Source organism: Mercenaria mercenaria, chromosome 12, assembly GCF_021730395.1.
Source record: "Mercenaria mercenaria strain notata chromosome 12, MADL_Memer_1, whole genome shotgun sequence".
NCBI lineage: Eukaryota > Metazoa > Mollusca > Bivalvia > Venerida > Veneridae > Mercenaria > Mercenaria mercenaria.
The window spans coordinates 58,533,017-58,549,987 of NC_069372.1; the positions used below are offsets into that span (position 1 = coordinate 58,533,017).

The following is a 16,971-nucleotide window of genomic DNA, read 5'->3' on the forward strand; positions in this document are numbered from 1 at the left end:
TTCATTGCCTTTTCAGTTAACTTATTACACATATGTCTTTTACTATGACGTTCACCGTTCAAAAAATCTACACAGTTATACCGAATAAACAGTTCTTTTACTCTCTGATGCCAATTTTTACAGCAACCTCCTGCATGTCGTAAACCATAATTAAAAACAATTTTATTCAAACGAGACGTATGCATCTCTGAAAATCTACACCATGTAATAGCAATACATCTTAGTTGTCTTATAAAAGCTGGTGTCCAACCCATGTCACCTGCTACTGCCTTATTAGGAGTATACCTTCCAGTCCCCATGAAAAACGCATAGCACGGTTCTGAATAGCTTCAATGCGAGAAAAATTTCTTGTTCCCCAAATAGCTGCCCCATAAGCAATAACTGGCCACACAAGGCTGTCATACAGTTTAGTAAAAACTTCAAAGGGCATTCCACCTAAAGCTTTAAATTTTGCTATCAACAACCCTAAAGCTCTGCCCGCTGCCTGTGACACAAATTTAGCTGTGACATTATAATCTAAGTGTTCTTCTAACACTAGACCTAGATAAACATATTTATCTGTTACATCAATACATTCTTGACCACATTTAAAAACAAACTGAGACCTAGGGATTGAATTACGTCTAAAGTATATTTATAATATTACTTTTCTTGGCATTAATTCTCATATTATTAATAATACACCATTCACTCAAGGTATTAAGCATTGTTTGAAGATCTTTTTCATTATTAGCAAGAAGCACAATGTCATCTGCATACAATAAAATTGAAAGCATTTCACCATTGTCAAGTTCTAAACCAAGGCCTAATGCCTTGATTTTAATTCCTAGTTCATTAATAAAACAATTAAACAGAACAGGTGATAAAATACAGCCTTGTCTTAAACCTATATTTACGTCAAACCAGTCTGATGAAAATCCGTTTAACCTGATACAAGAGCTAACATTGGCGTAAAGTGACTTTACTGCTTGTAACATTTTACAGTTAATACCCAACTTAACTAATTTATCCCGGAGAATTGACCGATCTATGCAGTCGTACGCTTTTTTAAAATCAATAAATGCTGCGAAGGTCTGTTTTTTTTCTTCTTTAACCGTGTTTCTACAATAGAAGTAAGGCTAGACAAATGATCACCAGTACTACGTTTTTTTCCTAAAACCGTTCTGTTCCTCAATAAGTTTATCATTTCTTTCAAGCCAGACTGATAACCTTTCATTTAAAATAGAGCAATACAACTTGTACATGGTTGGAGCAAGTGTTATGCCCCTGTAATTCATTGGGTCTCTAGGGTCTGTATTACCAGTTTTCGGGATAGGGTTAATAATACCTTTTCCCCATTGTAATGGTATTTTACCTGTTACAAAACATACATTAAAAAGACATGTAAAAATCTCAAAACTGTATCATTTTCAAATACCTCATAAGGGAGGTTGTCAAAACCAGTAGCTTTACCAAATTTAGCCTTCAAAACAGCTCTTTCTACTTCAACGAGCGAAATATTACCATCAATTTCAGAAATGAAATTTTCCTCAAAGATCCGTTCCAAATTATAATTTAAGTTCTCACTTCGGTCACCATTCAGTAATTTCTCAAAACTGTTTTTCCAGAACTTTAAAACTTCTGAAGGAAGAGTAACCAAATTACCATCATTATCAATCATTTCCATTGGAATCTTTTGTTGCTTAGTCTTATTTATACCAGTTTTACCAATTGTTTTCCAAAACCTATTCTGATCTGTCTGAACCTGATTTAACAACTGTATTAGGAAGTTTCGTCTAAAGCTTTTCTCATATTTTACAAATGTAAACGACACTGCATTACAACTGCTAAAAACACAAGGACTTCCTGTATTTCAATAAGATGATTCACATAATGACTGCATTTATTATTATTATTGATACACTAAAAATATATCGAAATAAAAACCATGCGCAGCGTCAATGGATTAGCAATTGTGGAATATTTATTGTGGAATATTTATTTTACAACAGAGAAAAGGGGTCAATTGATTAATATCACTGACTTGAAATCACTTGCCCCTTAGTGTTTTGGGTCAGAATCCTATCTTGGGATAGAGAATACTTAATGTGAGGAAGTATCCAAGATGGTTTACGGAAAATAGGTGGTTCTACCAGGGTGCCCGCTCTTGTCTGATAGAATGCCTATAGGTCTTCTTCTACGATGAAAACCAAACCTGAAAAGTCGCAGTGTGACAGCTGTGCAAGGTAAAAAGGACACTTGAGCATATTATCCGAAAACTTCCGTGCTAGACAATACTTTAGATCTGAAAGTTATTTACATTGCAGCGTATTCTAGAATCATATGTATAAATTAGGTTTTCAACACAGCTCAAATGCTATATCGATTATGATGCTGAAACTTCACAAGGAACGGTAAATAAATTAGACGTCAGGATTTCATATATATTGTGTACTCACAAAAACCCAAATGACATTTTGACAAGTACTTCTCGTGTTCGACAAACAGAAGGGCTTTTTTATGTGTGATAGGAAATTTCCAGTAAAAATAAACCAAAGGTAGATTATTACCTAGGAAATCAGCGCCCATGGGTATATTTTAGGAGGGCGAAATTTCATGTTACACAATCGACATTACCTTGAGCCTTTATCTCCAGAACACTTTTTTTTATTTTTGTCAATGTCATTTCAATATCTATCTAATGCCATCATCGTTCCCGGCCGGAATCCACTTTCGCCAAGTGTATTACTGAAGTCTTTAAGCGATGTCTTTTCATCAATGACCGTACATTTTTAAATTCAATGCCCTATATTTCATATTTTTTTACAGCTCTACCTTTACTTTCATTTCACATTTTTTGCAATATTTTGAAATGTACATGTTTTGTAACATTTCCTACACCCGGAGTACCTTGACAAACGCGTTAGAAACAAAATAATTACAGGCATAATGACAAAACACTTTGGAAATGAAGTGAAGTTTGATAGTTTCTATAAAACAGAACGTGGACAATCGAATTACGTGTGATATGAGACAATATTATATGTTCCAAACAGAACAATCTGTATTAAACCCTCTTCTACTTGTTCTGAACAGTTTTTATACTTTTTTACGAAAAACAAAAACCCACAAGGCATAAGGACTTAAAACAAACATTAAACAGAGGAGGGGGGTTAAAAGACCTAATAAGAAATTAGGATATAATTTAATACAATACAATATACATTTATGATGAAATAAGAATGCTTCCTATTATAACAATTATATGATATCAGTTACAAAGTAGACACTTAAAGTATCTTTTATGTTCAGACTTGACTTTCTGGATGGTCGGTACTAAGATCACGTCAATATTTTCCTAACTTATGCAGTTGCTGAAGGGAAGATGCTTTTGAAGAAAAGCTCATGTCTCTCTCAATGCATAGTCGTATAGGCAAAAAGTCAATAGGGGACAGGAGCAAAGGTCAAAGAGACACTGATGCTTGGCTGCAATAGGGATCATCTACCTGGCATGCCAATCACCATACTAGGTTTCAACATTCTAGGCCTAGTAGTTCTCAAGTTATGAATTGGAAACGGTTTTCCATGTTCAGGCCCCTGTGATCTTGACCTTTGCTGGAGTGACCCTAAACAAATAGGGTCAGCTTCTTTGCAAGTCCTATCACTCTATGGAATTTGAAGGCTCAAGGTCAACTGGTTCTCAAGTTATTGACTGGAAATAGATTTCCATGTTCTGTCCACCGCGACCTTGACCTTTAATAGAGTGACCCAAAAACAATTGGGGTCATCTACTCTGTAAGTCCTATCACCCTTGACAGTTTCAACATACTGAGTCAAGTGGTTCTCAAGTTACTGACCAGAAATGGATTTCCATATTCTGTTCGCTGCGACCTTGACCTTGAATACAGTGACCTCAAGATCAATAAAGAGAATCTTCTCTGCATATCCAATCACCATATCAAGTTTCAACATTCTGGATCAAGTGGTTCTCAAGTTATTGATCGGAAATATTTTCCATGTTCAGGCCCCTGTGACCTTGGTCTTTAATAGAGGGACCCCAAAATCAATAGGGTCATCTACTTTGCATGACCAATCATCCTATAACGTTTCAACATTCTAGACCAAGTGGTTCTCAAGTTATTGATCGGAAATGGTTTTCCATGTTAAGGCCCCTGTGACTTTGACCTTTATTAAACTGACCCCAAAATCATATGGCATTACTCTGCGACCATCTCTATAAGTTTAACATTCTGCAGTGTTCAGTATGGATCGAAATGTTTCCCGTTAGGCCTCTGTACTTGCTTTATTAACTGACCCAATAAATGGTATTTACTCTGCGATCAACTCTATAAAGTTCAATTCTTGGCCAAGTGGTTCTCAAGTTATTGATCAGAAGTGGTTTTCCATTTTCAGGCCCCTTTGACCTTGACCTTTGGTGGAGTGACCCCAAAAACTATATGGTCGTCTACTCCATAAGCCCTGCAATCATGTGAAGTTTGAAGGTCCTATGTCAAATGGTTCTCAAGTTATTGATCGAAAATGAGGTGTGACGGATGGACGGACAGGGCAAAAGCAATATGTCTTCCCCAGTATATAATACGGTGCGGGACGGAACGGTTAAACGTGTTTGAGGCATGCCAACCTTACACATACCCTATTTTCAACAAGTTCGATAAGCCGTGTAAATAAAATAAGTACACATGGAGAAAGGACCAAATACCAGACTGTATAAAGTAAAACATAACAGAGTCAGTCTGAGGCATCTGTACATCGACTTACTCAAAGTAACAACTTGTCCGTTTTTGAAGATGCAGTTTTAATGTTATACAAATACTAAAAGGATTTTTAGAATAATTCAGTATTAGGATTTGGAGGGTAAATGTGTAAATTAGAAGAGGATCTCAAAGTTTTGCTATTTTAGGGGTTTATTATAGGGGTCCGCTGTAAATAATGATGTGTTGCACTATGCATACAGATGTTTAAAGTTTCTGCGTTCCGAGTCCCGATGAGGGAAATGGTTTGATTAAAGCTTATGTAAGAGATAAGTAAATAAGTTTGATTTCTTTGTATGTTTGTGTGTGGCTTTACGCCGTTTTTCAACAGTATTTCAGTCATGTAACGGAGTGCAGTTTTAACCTAACCAGTGTTCCTGGATTCTGTACCAGTACAAACCTATTCTCCGCAAGAAAATGCAAACTTCCCCACATGAATCAGAGGCTGAAGACGAATGATTTCAGGCACAATGTCGTTTATCAAATCGTCACGGAGAACGTAAGCCCCGCCCGAGGATCGAACTCACTCCAATTCCGAGAACACTTTAAAACCAGATGGACCAAGTCATCCTTTGTTTCGATAAATAAACACCACAGTATTATGTCCAGATAAAACTTTTAAGGTGACTATATTCAGATTTTTTACACTTGTGACCAAATCAATGTTTTAACATTCGTGATTTTTATGACAGTTGTGACCAGCGTCATTTTTACATTTAGAACAACCAGGTTTCACGTATATTGAAAGTTTCTACATACGTTGTTAAACTACATGTATTTCACACTTATGACTGTTTTCGTATTTGTAACCATTTTCACATTTAGGGGTCCTACACACATTCTTTTGGGATTAGTTCCATTTTCATACTTCACACACAAGATCTTAAAAGGTACAAAAGCTATAATAAAAAAAACCGGTGCCTTTATATAGTATCTTTTCTAATAATGGTTATTCTCGTCCAACTTTTAAAATGATACAACATATCACGACAAACAAATGAAACAATATTGCCTTTTAATATCAAAGTGATTTTAACAACATTTTATGATATGCAGTTTTAATGAAAAAATCAAATATAAGCTTATAATACTACACACAATGCACTATCATACCACCGGTATCTGATGCTTAATCAATAAAATATATATTCAGGTTAGATATCTCAAAGAGATCGTAGATCTCTGTACTATTTCATAGTACTGTATTAATTGGTTATACAGGTGGTTATCGATACTTCATCTAATACTAAATTTAATCGAGAAAGACATCTGTTAGACTGCGATTGTTTTCAACGAGGTTCCTTGGACCTTTGGTTTAATAATCAAAAAGCCATTCAGCAAAAATATGAAAAGAATCCTTTCAGTTAGGTCATATTTACTCGCTTGATAACACTCATATTTTCTATTAAGAATATTCAGACAGTACGAAATGCAGGTAACTGTTCTAAATAACTTTCGTATTTATTATGTTTTTTTACTCGAACTGGCAAACTAATTTTTAAAGCTATTTTCTACCAAACTATTCAAAGGTCGTATTTAACATTTAACATAAACGTAAATACAAACGACAACGCTTCGCATCTGAAAATCTCCATTATTCACCCATGCTTCAATTTATTTGTAAATTGATTAACTAGTTCCCTTGCATTTTTGCTCCACTCTAAGTAATTAAAAGATTTTCGAATTTCGGCTGACAGCCGTAGATGTTCTGATAGAAGACCTTCGTTCATCATAAAAGTATCTTGATAGAACTTCATGTTTTGTATGACATCCATATAAGCATATAAATGATGATCCCATAACCAAACACCAGAAACAAACATATAATCTAGCATTACTCTGGAAGCAAAGTATCCTGATTTAAAAAAGAAGTTTACTGTATGCATGACAATATTCGATAAAAGCTTTTCAATAACTTCTCTTAGTCGACTATTGGGTGATGAAATCGATTGTTTTATCATATTGTAATGGCTAAAGCACGGACAAACCGATTCTGTGGTGTCAGAAAAATATAGTACACACTCATCAAAAGTAAAATATTTACCACTAACAGTCAAAAGTTTGGACAACACCTGTTTTTTCTTGTAACCAATTGATCTTACGTTATAACTGGACTTTGATATCCTTTTAATCCGATGGTAAATGGTTTTGAGGAGAGCCTTGCTAGCAATTCGGCAACTTGCATTTGCTCTATTAACTTGATATTTAAAACTGTTCATGTGTAACTGATATTCATCCTCACGCAAATAGTGCATTTCAAGGCGCCGCTCAATGATACATATAATTTTATAATGATGCTTGAAAACGTTTACATTGGAAACGTATATTAATATGGATTTAAATTCAGCTAAGCCATCTTTCATTTTATCAGATATGCCAAGAGCTTCTGCACTTCGTTTTATGCAGCGAAATGCGTTAAGTCCCGCGTTAATGTTAGAAAAGGTTTTTCTTTTGAGTTGATATAAGCAATAAAGTTTCTTTTTGTGTTTTCTATTAAGTAGAAATCTTGACCATATTTTAAAAATGAAGTGTATTTCTGCATTGCTTTCTGGTACACGAGTCCTTATTTGATGGTTTTCTAAATACGTTATTATCGCTTTATTATCAAATACTTTAGCCAGGTATAATGGTGTAAATTTATCAGTAGTTGTGCATTTTAGCATATTTAAGCCCCAGTATTTACTGATAACCTTTAAAGTGTCAATGTATCCTTGCATAGCAACTAAGTGCACAAACGAGAAGTTTCTGCTATTCTGGGAGCAAATAAACTCCTTTGAAATGTTTTTTCTGTTTTCAGTTAGTAATATAGTCAATATTTCATCCATCTGATTGTGCATTTCCCGATTATGTCCTTTCAAAATATCAAAGTCACTCATCAAAACTTCATCTAAATGCTTCGCCTTATGTGCTCGACTTGTACTATTGTAACTTAATAACTTTGCATATATCATCCTATTATTCTGTATTTCTGCGGTTATTAAATCATCTTTAATGCCTTTCAACACAGTTACACTGGACTGAGAACTATTATCAAAAAGAGCCCATAAAAAAAAATCATCTACTTTCTTGTTTATCTTAATTTTCATTTCAATAAAATGTTTTACTAGAATGACATTCCTTCCCTGTACTGCTCTCTCTAATACGTTATAACCATCGGAATCTAAACTTTCTGTGAGAAGGTGTGGCATTTCTTTATTGAAAACAAAGTTTGCAATATACTGATTCAGAGCCGCAGAAAGGCCGGTATGCACGATGATCTTCAAATTTGAAAACCGCGCAATTTCATGTAGGATGCAAGGTAATTTTAAATTTACACAGTGAACAGCCTCAACAAATCTTTTGGTCATTTTTGCATACGAGGAGTGTGCTCTTGCCTTCGAAATGCAAACCGATATGTAATTCCATAGGAAAATGTTACTGTTATCGTGCACTGACATGTATCTTACAAGAGCAGGGTCCAATTTACTGTCATTTCTTATATACATAGATATAGCAGTAAAAAGTATAAGACGACGTTTTCGAACGATTAACCTCATTATTTTCTTTAATAAACCTTCTTTCAGCAATGTTTTATTTTTTATATGAAGCAGTGTTATGAAACATGAATATTCCTGTGGCGATAGGGTAGAAGACAACTGATGTAATAGTTGTGTATAGTTTGCAGATATGAAAAGTTTAACAGTGTCTGTAACCGGGAGGTTCTCGAGACCATAAATCACGGGTATTTTGCCATATATATCCCTCGCATTTAGATAGCTGTCATTCTCATTTGTAATATGCATTAGCTTCGATATCAGTTTGTAATGTCCATTTGAAATCGCATAGTGAAAAATATTTCTTTCATACTGATCCGTCACATTTAATAGAAATCCATTAGTGATAAATTTGGTTACAAATGCTAAGCTTTTATCAACAATGTCTTCGGCATCATTGGCTGTTTCCTTAGAAACGTTTACTTTAACGGCTGAAAACATATACCTACTTGCGTTTGACCTGTGATAGATTACATTACGTTTCTCTTTCTCTAAGATGAAGTTTGCAGCTTCAAACGACCCGCACGCTAATGCTGCATGAAGCGGATCTGAGCCATTTGAACAATGCATGTGTAAAATATTTTCTTCTACAGACTTTATATAATCTAAAACTCTAAGGCTGCCATGACATGCTGCTTTATGAACAGCATGACATCCTTCACTGTCCCTTGGTATTTCAGTCCAATGAACACCAGTTTGTTCAATCTCTTGGAACACCCAATATCTGTCGTATTTGGCTGCAATATGAAGAACAGGTGATTCTGAATCACACATGGATAATTGCAAATTGCTCAATTCAGTTTCACTTAATTGAGAAATGTCTGTGATGTATTTTGGGTGTTGGCACTTAAGGTGTACATCGAAACGAAATCTGCGAATAATTTGATGAAATATTTCCCTACGATTGTACACAATTGCAGAAATCAGCGGAGTTCTACCAGATCTATCAATACAACTTAAAGCGTTTAAGGGCTGTGATATAAGCACCTTAACAAGTGCTGTTCTATTTTCCCTGACTGCCGCATGCAAAGCTGTTTCACACATGATCAAATGGCTATCATCAAATAAAACGTAGTCTTTTACACTGTAACCTTCATCAGATAATAAGTCATTGCCTTGAATTCTTCTCTTATTTTTCGGCACCCAGTAAAAATTTTCTAGGCATGTTCGACATGTATCTTTAATGCCTTGACTTAGTGCGAATTCCACTACATCAGTATTACCATTAGCAGATGCAAAGTAAAGACAAAAATCATCTAACATGTCTGCCTTGTATTCAACAATCAATTTTACAATATTTTTATGGCCAACTTTGCATGCTAGATGAATAGGCAAAAGATTCAATCCATTCATTTTGAGGAAGTCATATCTACTTGCGGTTACATCTTTTACAAGAATATCTCTTATTATGTCTATATGGTTATTTTGAGCTGCTATATCCATTACTCCGTATCCCCAATGGCGATCATTAAACGCGATTTCAGCCGCTAATCCAAGATGGATAACATTAGAATAAGATCTCAATCTAAAATGGATATCAGCATTATGCATCGAAAGATATTGAAATATTTTTGTGCGACCTAGGGACGCCGCTAAATATAACGGCGACATTCCGGCCTGATTCAGTTCGTTGACATCACGAAAGTGATAATGAAGCAACTGTATTGCTTCAACACAATCGCACTGTTTCACTAAACGATGAAGTGGTAATTCGTTTGACCATGTTTTATATTCATTCAATTTGCTCTGATTAATTCTATGAAACATTCCCATAAGTTTACCTCTTGGGGAAGCATACGATATATGTATTGATATATCCACTAAGTCAACTGGTATATCATGGTTCAAATTTTCAAACAGGAAAAGGGCATGCCTCATGTGGCCACGCTTAATGTCAAGTTCATACTTGCCACTTGATTTACTTATTAGCCAATTTTTCAATGACATATGGGTTAAATGAAGCTCCGCCCCACTAAATGCCAAAATATGTTGGAATTTCTCCATGACAGCTGAAAATTGTTCCTTTGTAATATTTGTCGAACTTTGCGTTATTTGCCTTACGTAGTTTTCAGTTGGTGGAAAAATCGATGCACATACAACTTCAAGAATAGATTTAGATTGATCATACTGCTTTCCGAAAAGTCTTTGGAACAGTTGTCCGTAAAATCTATAGATTGATTTAGGTATCTGATTTCCTTCTTCAAAGTTCGAGGGAGTATTCATGATATTGGATGCCAACAAAAAGTTTGATATATTATGTATCGAAGACGCCTGGTTTCTTATTACTATTGTGTGATTTGAAGCATATATGAAAGAATTTATGTCCTTAAGATTTAAGTCATGGTTGTCCCTTAACATCATAAATGAAAAATCCGCGTTTAAAGCGTAATATGCAGTGATGTTTCTGGAAGTTATTATGAATTTGAAAATATACGGAATTTGTTTCATCCTGTCTGAATTTAACAAATCATATATAACATTATCACCATCGTTGTTTTCGCATTCATCAAGCGCATCAATAGCGATTATGTATATATCACTTTGATTTAGCTGAACCTTTCGAAGTGGATCTATTAAACACTGATCCATACAGCCGAATGGATCTTGCTCACAAGTATCACTGTCATAGTTCTCTATACAAGCTCTGTCTTTTTCCAACAACTTTGCAAACTGTGCAGATCTTTGCGCTATCATAGATGCTATCCGTTTGATAAATGTATTACTTCTTTTTGATAACTGTACATCAAATTTACAGATATGGTACGCAACAAGTCTTTTTCGCAGCTTAAAACTAACATCCGATTCGTTTGAACATACCATATGAGCAACAATCGCAGACTTTCCATATCCCATATCTGCAACCATAACAACTCCTCTACCCATGGAAACATTGACGATTTTCTCCGCAAGATCGTGAAATAACCAGTCTCTTCCTACAAACTGATTATCACGATCAAGATATCCCTCCATACTTATACCAGGTTTGAATAATCGGTGTGACTTCTCAGGTAGACATTCTGAAAATAAAAGGAACCTTTAACTGCTTAGTTCCTCAAGGACGTCAGACATGAAACATGACCACCCCAATGATAAAGTTAAAAGTTATTCGTGAGATACCAGAGATATATAGATGCATAAATAACTATTGCTTAATATTCTGACTATGAATATAAGCTTTAAAGAAGCCTTGTTGATAAAATGTACGTTCTCGAATTGATAACTAATGTATTGATAGACCTTTAAGTATGTTACCACTAACAAACTATTTCAGTTATAAGAACTGACCACTTACGGTTTAATCTGTTCGTTAAGTCGACCAAGTGCTTTTTGTCATCATCCGTACTCCTTATGTTTAAGGAGTAAATGAATGAAAGTAATACAGATATTATAGCGAAAACTAGAAGTAAATAATTCATCTTTGTGTTCTTCTCCAATTTATTTATCTTTGCCAGTATTTCTTTATTTGTTCCTGCAATTTCCTTCAAAGCTTTAGAAGCTTCTTTTTCATGTCCATGCAAATTACCTTGCTCAAGGTCTTTGATAGCGTTGGCAACTTCATTGTAATTTTGTATTAGCGGAATGACATCCCCATGATTCAGTACTTTGTAAATTGCTCTAAATATTGACTTCATCTCGTCAGAAGTCAGACAAAGACTGGAGGCATGTATATGGAACAAATTGTTCCTTGCCTTTTGTAGCGATTTTGAGTACTGAACAAAGTGCCTTGGAAACTCTTTACAGCTTTGCCATATGCTGAGGCTCGTTGAAACATCTTTTAAATTCAGTTTCGAAGTATTCCAACCAGCGGCAGTAAACACCTCGGCGATATTTCTGTGATGTTGTGGCCATTCCCAAGATTTCATCTTGTCCCAGTTAATTCTAGTACTAGTAGTTTGTCCTGTTACGTACGATTCCAATTCATTACGCCATAATTCGCATGTTGAACACCATCTGAAATGAAGCATTTTACATATAGTAATAATGATAGTAATAACAATAATAATAATTTACATTATCTTTGTTCGTTCTTCTTTCACCATTTGTTCAAAATTGCATCCATATTTTACTTATCAATAAGTATAATATGTGTGTGTGTGTGTATTCGGATTTAAGGATAACATGGTGTAATAGCCATATTTCATATCTTGTAATTGGATCTTAATATTAAAATGAAATTTGGTCACTTTAAAGACATTCGAAATTAAAAACGTTTCACCGAGAGATTTTTCAATTTTTATCATTTTTGGGGGAGATAATCGGTATTGAAGTTAACATAGATGCTTATGGGAAATATATAATTTCTTTCATTATAAGAATCTGAACTTGAGTTTCGAGAAAATTTTGCGGTAGTAAGCTGCATTATATGATTCTGATACAAATATCAAAAAGAAATCTAAAATTCCCCGTAGGGAAAAGGAGAAAATTATTTTTTTCTATTCCTGAAAAAACAAAATTATCAGGGGATGTAATCTAAAGGGCATTCTTGAGAACTTCTGTCACTATATAACTTGTCAATATGCACTTTATTTCTATCGTTTGACATTTTCAAAGCTTACATTATCAAGTTGTATGTACGCTTTTGGCCTTTTACGGGTAGTCTACCTTAACGTCTTTATCAAGATTTTTTTCAGTCGTATCAAAGACAGTGTCTACTTGTAGCAGTGAGCACAATGCCAAATTTTATGATGCTGCCTCACTGGAATATCACGCAGTAGATACGTGACATTATACACAAGTTACCAAACCCAGTCACATTATACTTGCACCGGGCTGACAAGTTCTAGCACTATCCTCGTAGTGTTGAGCGTAAAGCGAGGAAGCTACTTGTACCATTTGTTACTTATTTGATATGACGCGGTCAGGGATCGAACCCACAACCTCCCGCACTCGAAACAGACGCTCTACCACTAGGCGACCGAGGTGATGGTATCAATAAGTATAAGTTGTACGCAATAATTTAATATAGCTAAAACGAAAGACAGTTTCAAATGTTGTAAAGCTTTTTGTCTTTTGATTTCTCTGAAGATATGTTACTGCAATATGAGTATTTAAAAGTGCAATAAAATACAATTATTAAACTGTTCTTCACTTCTAACGATCCAATAAATTTCATATCATTAATAGGAAATTCTCGTTATTTCTTATATATTTAGAGGAAAATGTTGTGAATAACATACTAAAATTTAAACAAACTTGAATTATATCATTAACAAAACCAAAAATACAAACAACTATCTAAAATTTACAAGCGAGCTAATTTCGTTATATGGCAGGGAAGTCATGACAAAATGTAATAGATTCTTCCCCCTTCATCCTCCCCCTCCCCCACCCCCCACCCCCCACCCCACTGCCATGAGGAAACTATTTCAAATTTGATTTGATTCTTGAAATTATATCAGTGAAACCCTCTGTATCGTTATAAATGATTTTTGCTCATTTGATAAGAATAACATTTGTCTGTATGTTTTTGACTTTTTCGAATGATACGATATCTTTGCAATTTTTGATTTTGTAATTTAAATATGTTACTAACAACATCTTTTGTAAGTCTGTAAGACATTTTCATACATTTCGAGTCATAATTGTAATTCTAAAAGATATTGCTAAAAGTATGGAAGGGGCGTTTCAATTAGTATATATAGAGAGGTAGAAGCAGTTTGATATTCTTTAAAACGAAATGATCTTTATGTGAAAAACAGCCCCCCTGGACAAGCTGTCTCCAGAGACCCCTCTGGACTGACACCCGCTGGACAATCTATATGGAAGACATTTTTCCTGGAAAATACGCCTGAACAAGCCGTCTCAAAAGACCCCTGGACAAGCTATGGAAGGCATTTTTTCTGAAAAACACCCCCACTCCCCCTGGACAGACACCCTGGACAACCTATGGAAGGCATTTTTTCTGGAAAATACCCCCTAGACAAGCCGTCTCAAAAGACCGCCCCGCACCCCCCCCCCCCCCCCCCCCCGCGCGATTACAACCTATGGAAGGCATTTTTTTCTTAATTAACTTATATTACGTAGAATAATTAATGACGGACATTCACGGTATAATTTACATAAGTGTGATTTTTTTCCATGCAAACAAATTAGAAAATGGGACATAGAAATTAGAAGTTAGGACAAAGAATATTAGAATATTAATTTACCATTTACATGCAAGAATACGTCATTTACATGAATGGATTTTTTACTTAAATGACCTTCCATACATAATGTCTCACTTTTCTCACGCTAATTGTGTATAGTATATTGACTACAACGAGTACCCAATTCTATTGTGTCATGTAGCAACTTAAAAATGTAACTTTTAGCATATATATTTGTGTAGACGATCGAGAAAAAGGCGTCATGGAGAGTTAAATAATAAATAAAAATGATACAACTAAGCTGACAGTTTCATCCCAACGCAGGTAATATCGTGGAGTCAACTTTATCTCATCAATACATATTAGGCCAGAATAGACATTATATACATCGGTTACTTTATATAACATTAAATACACCATTTGATAATGAAATAATATTTTTTCTTAAAGTGGTAAAAATCATACTTTTTAATATTCCTCTGCATTTTACTGCACTGCTGACTGCAAGGTTTCAGGGCGCCATGTTTCCTCTTTATTGTATCATGAACTGCTTGAAGTTTGGTTTCTGTTACATTTTCCAATGCTTGTCCTGTCACACTTAATGCAACCAAAGCACACTTAAAGTTTAAATGTTCTCCGGTATGTTTTACAATTAAATTAGCCATTTTAATCTCTGTTCAGGTGTTACACAAACTGTATACATTTGTATTAAATATCTTTTTCATCACGTGGTTATGGATGAAACTTGATATGTTGACTAAATAGTCCGTAGTGTAAAAACATGATATCATTACATTCCATTCAAACGTCATTCTAAATAAATAGTATTCAAAATCTTCAGAAAACTGATGGTGCAGAGAAATCGTTTTAGTTATGGTCATGCGGGACACATAGAAGATGGAATTTAATAAAATAAGATTCGCGATTTGGAAAAAAATAAATTCTTTTTTTTTTAAGTATTTCTAACTGTTTCCTTTCTTTCGCTAAAGATAAATTTACTGTAGACTATACGCTGAACGTCGTTCCTGAAATGCAGGTTTTTCAACGTAAAAAATGCTAGGTACATAGATAAGTTTTCTACGATCAACCAACATCTTATTAGTATATTTAATTTTTACAGTTTATGAAGACGGTTTTGCAAACCATGCATTTTCTGAACTCTGAACAAATAATCTAGGCCATGGAGTGGTTTATCGTCTAATTCATCGCGGTTCAGAGTTCAGATGCGCAGGAATTGAACCACGAGGGCGTTGGCCCGAGAGGTTAAATATCTTAGGATCTGAACGATGAATCGTGGTAAATAAGACGATAAACCACAGGGAGGCTGTACTTGTTTTCATTCTTACATGTTCATTGAAATATTGCAATGAAAATTACGTTGGGTTTCGTTTATACGGGTTGTAATAAACTGGACATCAAGCGGCAGTTTGACGTCATAATGCTCTCTTACTGGTCCGCGCGTCAACAGTTATTTGTTCAAAATATACAGAGCTTCACTTTCTTCTTTGTTTAACTGGCAATCAAATCGAATCGTGTTAGGCTTAAAATGTTTAGACGCAAAACTTGCGTTACCCAGACGAGAGTTCTGCTTGCCACAGGTTTGTTTTTAGCATTCAACGGATAAGATATAATAGATAAGATAAGATAAACATAAGAATTTGTAAGTCGGCAAAACAACAGTTATAACAAACGTACAAGAACTGTAAATAAAATCCGTATCTTTAGCACATTACTATTAAACGCCAAGCATTTAAATAATTTTATAAAATCTCACAAACAATAGGGGCATGTAGTAAGAATAATAGTGTAAAGTCAAGGTTAGAGATAAGATTGCCAGTACAGCTATTTAAAATAATGCACACAAGACATATATCTCAAACATAAAAGCATAGTATCAGATCACTTGGATCTTATTGACGTTGATCAATGTTATCTATTGTAAAGAGTTGCATGTTTTGCGTTCTATAGCAAATACATAAATAAATAGCGATAGCATGTTAAGTACTAGGATTCGTGCACTTATTTTTTTTTTTTTTAATTTCTGTTGCAGTTACTAATTAAAGAATGCATTTTCTACATTAAAAGAAATTGACAACGCATTTGAAGGTGTGAAACTGTAGAACAATTCGAATAATAGTATCAAATTTACTTTGATAAAAGTGTGTGACTCGAGCGGGACTCAAACTAACAACCACATGGTTACTACAACGGCGCTCCATCCTTCAGAGAATGACTTGAATAAATATTAATAACGGATCATTGTAATAAACATGCTTATGATTGTCTCAGGAATTTCAAGGTATCGGTCTTATTGATCCAGTATTTTAAGATACATTTATACTATTAAAGTCCAAAGAAAATCCTACAGAGAGATTGTTTATAATCGTGTTATTAAGTTATTAAAATGTATTTATTTGAAATATGTGTACAAACATACACACATAAAGTCATTTTTGTACATGTATTTAAAAGAAATACATTTCTTTCGTAATAACCTAATTGCTTGATTACAAACAGTTTCTCTGTAGGATTTTCTTTGGACTTTAATAGTATATATGCATCTTGTCATGTTTCATGTAGAGTAGAACATGCCTATAA

General features: G+C 34.5%; 1 protein-coding gene across 1 annotated transcript; it reads right to left on the reverse strand.

Moving 5' to 3' along the window:
• Positions 1 to 5,749: 5,749 nt before the first annotated feature.
• Positions 5,750 to 15,223, reverse strand: LOC123534861 (uncharacterized). The gene is made up of 3 exons (XM_045317312.2): positions 14,839 to 15,223; positions 11,577 to 12,235; positions 5,750 to 11,301 (listed from the first exon to the last, which is right to left on the reverse strand). The coding sequence occupies exons 1-3, from the start codon at positions 15,036 to 15,038 to the stop codon at positions 6,350 to 6,352; spliced, it is 5,811 nt and encodes a 1,936-aa protein (XP_045173247.2). The 5' UTR covers positions 15,039 to 15,223; the 3' UTR covers positions 5,750 to 6,349.
• Between the last annotated feature and the right edge of the window lie 1,748 nt (positions 15,224 to 16,971).

Bases quoted from the DNA above. Each gene is read 5' to 3' on its own strand.
- LOC123534861 (XM_045317312.2), bottom strand. From the start codon at position 15,038: ATGGCTAATTTAATTGTAAAACATACCGGAGAACATTTAAACTTTAAG. The intron at 12,236-14,838 runs GTATGATTTTTA...GCTTCATTTCAG, and splicing joins ATGCAGAGGAATATTAAAAA to ATGGTGTTCAACATGCGAAT. The intron at 11,302-11,576 runs GTAAGTGGTCAG...TTTTATTTTCAG, and splicing joins CTTAACGAACAGATTAAACC to AATGTCTACCTGAGAAGTCA.